Source organism: Mastomys coucha, unplaced genomic scaffold (genome assembly GCF_008632895.1).
Source record: "Mastomys coucha isolate ucsf_1 unplaced genomic scaffold, UCSF_Mcou_1 pScaffold5, whole genome shotgun sequence".
NCBI classification, from domain to species: Eukaryota; Metazoa; Chordata; class Mammalia; order Rodentia; family Muridae; genus Mastomys; species Mastomys coucha.
The window spans coordinates 64,149,951-64,157,329 of record NW_022196911.1 but is presented as its reverse complement, the minus strand read 5'-3'; the positions used below and the strand labels follow the sequence as shown (position 1 = coordinate 64,157,329).

The window sequence follows — 7,379 nt, the reverse complement described above, 5'->3', positions numbered from 1 at the left end:
AGACCCTGTCTTAAACACACACACACACACACACACACACACACACACACACACACACACACACACACAGGGGCCAAGTGATAGATAGCTCAGAAGGTAAAAGCTCTTGTTGAGCTTTCAACCTGAGTTTGATCATCAGAACTCCACCCCTACCTTTTTAAAAGGAGGCTTCAACAATCAGTCTGTGTGGTACCCTGAGGTCTGTCTTCATTCTGTGTGTACCCTCTTAGGTATAAAAGATGTGAAGAGGGCCAGGTGGTGGTGGCACATGCATTTAATCCCGGCATTTGGGAGGCAGAGGCAGGCGGGTTTCTGAGTTCGGAGCCAGCTTGGTCTACAGAGTGAGTTCCAGGACAGCCAGGACTATATGGAGAAACCCTGGGTGGGGGGAAGGGGGGAAGATGTGAAGAGGGCTGAAGAGATGGCTCAGTGGCTAAGAGCACTAACTGCTCTTCCAGAGGTCCTGAGTTCAGTTCCCAGCAACCACACGGTGGCTCACAACCATCTGTAATGGGATTCGAAGCCCTCTTCTGGTGGGTCTGAAGACAGCTATAGTGTACTCACATACATAGACTATATAAATAATTCTTTTTTTAAAAAGGGAGGGGCTGTTTGCCCATCCTCTCTCTCTCTCTCTCACACACACACACACACAAAAAAAAAATGTGAAGAGAAGTTCAAAAGCCAAGAAAGGTTTCTCCCCTGTAAAACCCTAGTGCCTGGGAGGCAGAGGCAAGTGGATTGCTGAGGTCATCATTAGGTCTCAAACCTGGGACAAAAGGCTGAGGAGCCTATTTAACATATCAAAGCTGATGTGCCTACAGATTCTCTCAGCATCCCTACCAGTTACAGGGCCCTCCTGGCTGGCACACCCCTGCCCCCTAGTCTAAACTTCTCCAGCCCAGGGGCCAGGCTGTCTTCCCCCTCCCCCGCCCCCAGATGCCCTTCCCTGTAAAATCCAGCCATTTTGATTATCCTTTCTCTTTTGGACCCCCTGGCTGCTGCACCTGGTTCCACCCTCCGCCCCTGGCCTCTCCCCACAGGGCTCAGGGTCACGTTTCCTCTGGACTCTCTCAAGATGTCTCTGCCTCTGGCTATGCTCTTCCACGTACCTACAAGAAACTTTCTCCTCCACCATACCTAGGAACAGTCATGTCCTTTCCTATTTATTGTTTGTTTGTTGCTCAATTCAGTGATCCTGAACTATATAGTGAGTACAAGGCCAGGCTGAGCTACAGAAGAAGTACCTGTCGGGCTGGAGAGATGGCTCAGCGGTTAAGAGCACTGACTACTCTTCCAAAGGTCCTGAGTTCAAAATCCCAGCAACCACATGGTGGCTCACTCACAACCATCAGTAACAAGATCTGACGCCCTCTTCTGGAGTGTCTGAAGACAGTTACAGTGTACTTACATATAATAAAATAAAATAAATCTTTAAAAAAAAAAGTACCTGTCAAGAGAAAGGAGGGGTTAAGAGAAGGGGGTGAGGAGACTGACCATTGTTGACTGGAACCCGGAACCAAGACTAGAGGAGAAGCTGGGGAAGCGGTAGGAAAGTTGATGTATGTTTGTGGGAAGCATAGGACAGAGAGGGAAGGTATTTGGGTCTTTTTCTAGGGGCACATCTTTCTCCTTCTCTTCCCTGTGAGTGAGCATTTGGGATTAAGAGGAAAGGGGGTCTCTCAGAGATCATCACCTTCGGTAAAGGTGGAGTAGCAGCCAGCAGGAGGCATCTGATCCACATTAGGGGCTGAAGCCAGAGGAATAGAATTTTGAGAAAGGGTTGGAGCTGAGTTCACAGCCCATCCCCCATCTCTCTGCTCCGCAGCAATATTCCATGGCAGTTAGGGTCTGTTCAGCAGAATGGGGAGGGGCCTTCTCTTGGATCTGGAGCTCAGGTGCTTGAAAAGAGGTCCCCCCATTCTTGCTCAGACACTAGACCTGTGATGGAACCTGACTTGACTAAGGAAGAATCTGAGAGGATAACGGCCAGGTGAGTGTGGAAGGGGAAGGGGGTGAGGCATGAACCAGGATGGAGGAAGGGTGAGCTGGGCAGAGCAGAGAGGGCATGGGAAGGGCTTCTGTCCCTTCTCCCAGCAGGAACAGGCGGTTATGCAGGGAGCGTCGTCGCAATTCCCTATTGCCCCTTCAATGGAAAATGGCACACAGCTCCCGCTGGATGGCCCAGGTGGTGGCCTCAGAGTTCAGCCTGGTGGCCTTCCTCCTGCTACTGCTCATGGTCTTCTCCAAGAAATGGTTGTGTCCCTCTAAGAGTCGTTTCCATCAGCGTTACCCCCAAAACGTCACTAAGAGAGTCTACACCTCCATCCACAGTATGTCCACAGGGCTCCTGTACATCTGCATATCTAAAAGCTGCCCCAGCTCTGACAATGGGGAAGGTGAGTTCCTGTGTCCCATGCCTGCTTTGCTCTGGTAGTAACCCCCACCTTCTTGTTCCCTCCCATCAGCCGTCTTTATTAGGCTTGCCAGATGGCATGGTGAGGTCAGGATCATTTTCGTCCTTTGGTTTGGTCAAATCAGTTTGTCTGACCCAGTAGAAGATGTCATTGTTTTGGGCAAAGCTCACAGGTCTTTCCTTTAAGAATGTTGAGAGATGTCTGGATCAGTCCTGAATAAGATTATTCTTCAGCTGGGAGGTGCTGTCTCCTTCCAGCTTTGCATACCCCGAGCCCTGAGAGGACCCCTGGACATTCTTTTACAGCCATTCCCCATTCCGGTCATCCTCCTGCCTGAGGTCTTGCTGGTCTGGGCCAGCTCCAAGTTTCCCTTTTACTGTTTGGCTTTCTTATTCCTTCCTTCCTAGATTTCTCACAGCTGTTTAATTTCTGACATAAGTTTCATTTGGTGGTGTCCTTCACCACTTCAAAAATGTCCAGTTCTGGATTTCCCTTTCCATCTGTCTTTCTCCTTCCTGTATGCAAAAAAAAAAAAAAAAAAAAAAAAAAAAAAAAAAAAAAAAAAGAAAAGAAAAGAAAAACAAAAACAAAAACAAAAAAAATCAGGTATATATCATATATAATAGGTATATATATATACATGTATATATATATATTATATGATATATATATATATCAGGTATTAAGATATAATAATACCTGTGCATAATTCTCTGTGTAGCCTTGGCTATCATGGAACTCAGAGGCTGTCCAGGCTGGTCTCAGAGATCTGCCTGTTTCTGCCTCCTGAGTGTTGGGGTTAAAGGTGTGTGCCACCACTGCCCGGGTCACAGAATCCAATTTCAAAAGGCTCTGGAAATTTTTGCAGGTGAGACCTCATTGGAGAAAGGAGGTTATTGGGCAGGGTGTGGATTTTTGTTTTTTTTTTTTAAAGGTAAATGTTAAACTTTATTTTATGTGTATGAGTATTTTTGCTTATGTGTATGTTTGTATGCCACGTCTATGTGTTTTATGCATGCCTAGTGCCCACAGGGGCTAGAAAAGGGCATCAGATCCCCTGGAGCTGGAGTTACAGACAGTTGTGAATCACCATTTGGGTGTCAGGAACTGAACACAGGTCCCCTGATAAAATCGTCAAGTGCTCTTAACTGATGAGCCATCTCTCTAGCTCCTCTTGCGGATATCTTGCCCTTGACCCCTTCCTGTCTTCCTCTCTATGCTTTCTGTCTCCTAATAAGTGAAGAATCTACACTTTTCACAGCTTCTGACACATACTCCTGCCACTGTGATGGCCCAACCATCTGGAGCCAAGGGACCATGAACTAGATTCTCTGAGGCCAGGGACCAGAACAAGCTTTTCTCCCTTTAAGTCATTTTGTTAGGTACGTAGCCACAGTGATGAATAGGTAACTAATACAAAAGACTGGTTACAGAAGAGTGGGGTTCATTCCTGAACCTATCTCTGATCACTGGGAAGGAAGCCTTTGGAACCAGTCTCTGGGAAGAGTCTGGCTCTTTTTAGCCAGATTCTAGTGCAAACACTGGGTAGCAGATCTGAAAAGTGTGCAGTCATGCCAGAAAAGGCGTAAACTGGAAGGTGAGAACAGTGGCCCCATAGTCATTAATGAAATTAGACTCATTCTTCTTTTTTTTTTTTTTCTTTTTTTGGTTTTTCGAGACAGGGTTTCTCTGTATAGCACTGGCTGTCCTGGAACTCACTCTGTAGACCAGGCTGGCCTCGAACTCAGAAATCCTCCTGCCTCTGCCTCCCAAGTGCTGGGATTAAAGGCATGCACCACCACCGCCCATCAAAATTAGACTCATTCTAAAGGAGCTAATCGCTCTGCACTGGGACAGTGGGGAAGATGGGGGATGAAGTTTTGAAGTCAATCTCAGGGTCATTCCAGGCTTTCGAGTCTAAAATCATAAGCTCATTTGCAAGATTTCTTTTCAAAAGAGAGAGCCACCAGAGCTTTCATAAGTCCATTGACAATTTGCATATTTTCTTGTTTTGAGAATTGCTGTTTATGGTTTGTTTTTTTTCCTTCCTACTACTTACTCTTACTGATTTGTTTGTTTGTTTGTTTGTTTTTGTTGAGATAGCTTTTCCTCTATGCAGTCCCTGCTGTTCTGGAACTTGCTGTATAGACCAGGGCTGGGCTTGAACTTAAAGAGATCTGCCTACCTCTGCTTCTGGAATGCTGGGATTAAAGACATGAGCCACTATGCCTGGCTTTTAAAAAACTTTTTTTGTTGTTTGTTTTGTTTTGTTGAAACAGGGTCTTACTATGTAGGTCTGGCTGTCCTGGAACTCACTGTGTAGACCAGGCTGGCCTTGCACTCATAGAGATCTGATCACCACTGCCTCTTTAGTGCTGGTATTAAAGGTGTGAACCACCACATCTGGCTATTTTTATTTTTTTTTAATTATTTATTTTCTGTGTATGAGTACACTGTAGCTGTACAGATGGCCATGAGCCATCATGTGTATGGCTGCTGGGAATTGAACTCAGGACCTCTGCCGGCCCCGCTCGATCCACCCTGCTTGCTCTGGCGTAATTCACTGTAGCTGTCTTCAGACACACCAGAAGAGGGCATCGGATCTCATTACGGGTGGTTGTGAGCCACCATGTGGTTGCTGGTATCCGAACTCAGGACCTTTGGAAGAGCAGTCAGTGCTCTTGCCCACTAAGCCATCTCACCAGCCCTATTTTTTATTTTTTGAAACATTACATTGTAGTCCCGATTGGTTTGTAACTAACTCACCATGTGGCTTGAACCCATGGCTATCCTCTTACCTCAGCCGTTGCTGAGCTCAGAAGTGTGAGCCATCCATATATTCAAGTGGTTGGAATGGTCAAGCAGTCTTGTAAGGGTCCATGGTTCGCCAGTGATTGACATCTGGGATTCAAATAGTATGTAAACACAAAGAATGTTTTATTCTGCAGAAGTCCAGCATGCTGGGGTCTCCCCATTCCCAAGGAAGAGAGACACCCAAGTGAGCTTGCAGACCTGATTCAAAACACATTAGAGAGAATTTTGGTGTAGGTGACCTCTATGTGAATCTGTTGGGTCCATTTCTACGGACATTCCATTACTGGGGAGTGTGGGCTGGAAACTTGCTGGGGAGGTCTGGAGGCTGTTACTGAGGAAGTAGCTGAGGAGGTCTGGGAACTGCTGCTGACCCGACATTCCATTACCTGGACTTGAAGGTAATGGATTTTTTTTCTTTCTTTCTTCCTTTCTTTCTTCCTCTCTTTCTTTTTTTCCCTGTTAGTAATTGAATTGCCTGGACCTGCCTAGTTCTTAGGCCTCATCTCCTTAACTGCCAGTCTCAAGTCTGTCACGGAGTCTGCCTAGCCTTTTCAGTCTCTAGATCAGGAATCTTACTTGAGGGAAAACCTTGATCCCTAATCTCAACAGTGCAGGATTTCTTTGGTTCTGGACAACCTGAGCGTCCCCACATTTGTTCACTTGACTATATTTCATCTTTGTGAATCCTGAGTTCCTCCCTATTTTTGTCATTTTCCCCCCCAGACAATTTTAAGATGTGGACAATCCATCCAGTTTTTGGGGTGGCTAAGATAAGTTTCACCCTGGCCGTAGGGCTGGGTTTTGTCCTCACCACCTGGCTGCACCTGCCGTACCTGCCCTGCCTGCAGAGAATGCCTTTCTTTGGCTTGATTGGGATCATCCTGAGCTTCTGTGAAGGTGCCCCCCAGCTCTGAAAAAGGTTCTTAATTCCCTAGCCCACATGGTCCGGGGCACAACTCCCTCTTCTCTGGGAGTGGGGGGTTAGGGGTGGAGCGAGCGTGGGGCGGGGCGGGGAGGGAAGTGAGAGCGGAAGTACGGTAGTTTTCTGATTGCTGGAAGCTGGAGGGGTTGATTTCCTCAGTGTGAGTGATTTGTGGCTGTAGGCTCGGCAGATGAGGCAGACACCCTGTGCGATTCTTAGGTGAGAATAAGATCTCTCCACTCCTGCCTCCCAGTCACCTTAATTTTCCTCACCCTCCTGTTGTTCCCTGTTAACCTCTGGATCTACGAGCTGAGGAAGAATATATCGGTTCCCATCGGCTGGAGCTATTTCATTGGTTGGCTGGTGCTCATCCTGTATTTCACTTGTGGTAAGTGGTTACGAGGGCCCTGGGGGAGGAAGGGACTTGGGTGGGTCAGGGTAGAGACTGTGTGGCAGGCAACCCCTCTCACCCACCCCCACCCCCACCCCCCAGGAGTCCGTAATAACCTTTCCTTCAGCCTACCTCACCTGTCACCTTCCGTGCCACTCTCAGCTTCCCCCTTTTTCTTGTCCTCCCCGCCCCACTCCCACCCACCCTGCCAGGGATCCTTTGCTACCTCAACCACAAAAACTTCTGGAGCCTGATTATGAGCAGCTCCTCCATCAACACTACTTGGAGCAGCTCGGAGCCCGAGTCTCTGAGGAGTGACTCACAGACCTCCAACAGACAGGAGAACATTCTGGAGCCTACTGAGGATGCCCAAAAGCCATTAAGTCCAGATAAAGCTGTCTTACCACCCCAGCCAGACACCACTGGCTAGGACTGTCCTCATCAGGACAAAGGATGAGCAAAGAAGGATTTGGGGACCAGCTTTGCATTCCTCTTCCTCAACTTGGCCTTGTCTGTGGCTCAGGTGATGTGGAATAAATTGCCCATGCCTTCCATCCTTTCTGACGGTTCTTGAGGAGAACTAGAGGAGGGAGAGGAAGGGAGAAAAACAAAACTCAGCTGTGTTTGTTTCCCAGTTCTTCCTGCCTATGAACTTTTTGGAGCTCGTTCGTCCCAGGAGCCTCTGCCGTAGTGCGTCTGTGCATACGTAGGAGGGGACTCCATGGTACAGCCTGTCACTCATGAGAATCTGGGTTTAATGTAACAGCACCGAAAACCGAAAAACAAAAGTAAATTTAACCAGGCTTTGGTGGCACACACCTATAATGCCAGGAGG

The 7,379-nt window shown here is 47.6% G+C and overlaps 1 protein-coding gene across 3 annotated transcripts; it reads left to right on the top strand.

Annotated features, from left to right (window-relative positions):
• The first annotated feature begins 1,812 nt into the window (after positions 1–1,812).
• Positions 1,813–7,157, top strand: Odf4 (outer dense fiber of sperm tails 4). Of its 3 annotated transcripts, none has more exons than XM_031354113.1 (5): positions 1,813–1,993; positions 2,101–2,399; positions 5,955–6,128; positions 6,407–6,541; positions 6,757–7,157. In XM_031354113.1, the coding sequence occupies exons 1-5, from the start codon at positions 1,947–1,949 to the stop codon at positions 6,972–6,974; spliced, it is 873 nt and encodes a 290-aa protein (XP_031209973.1). In that variant the 5' UTR covers positions 1,813–1,946; the 3' UTR covers positions 6,975–7,157. The 3 variants fall into 3 exon arrangements, with proteins under 3 accessions (XP_031209973.1, XP_031209974.1, XP_031209972.1); XM_031354114.1 differs by having other exon boundaries at positions 2,098–2,399; positions 6,024–6,128; XM_031354112.1 differs by having other exon boundaries at positions 2,098–2,399.
• Positions 7,158–7,379: the final 222 nt, after the last annotated feature.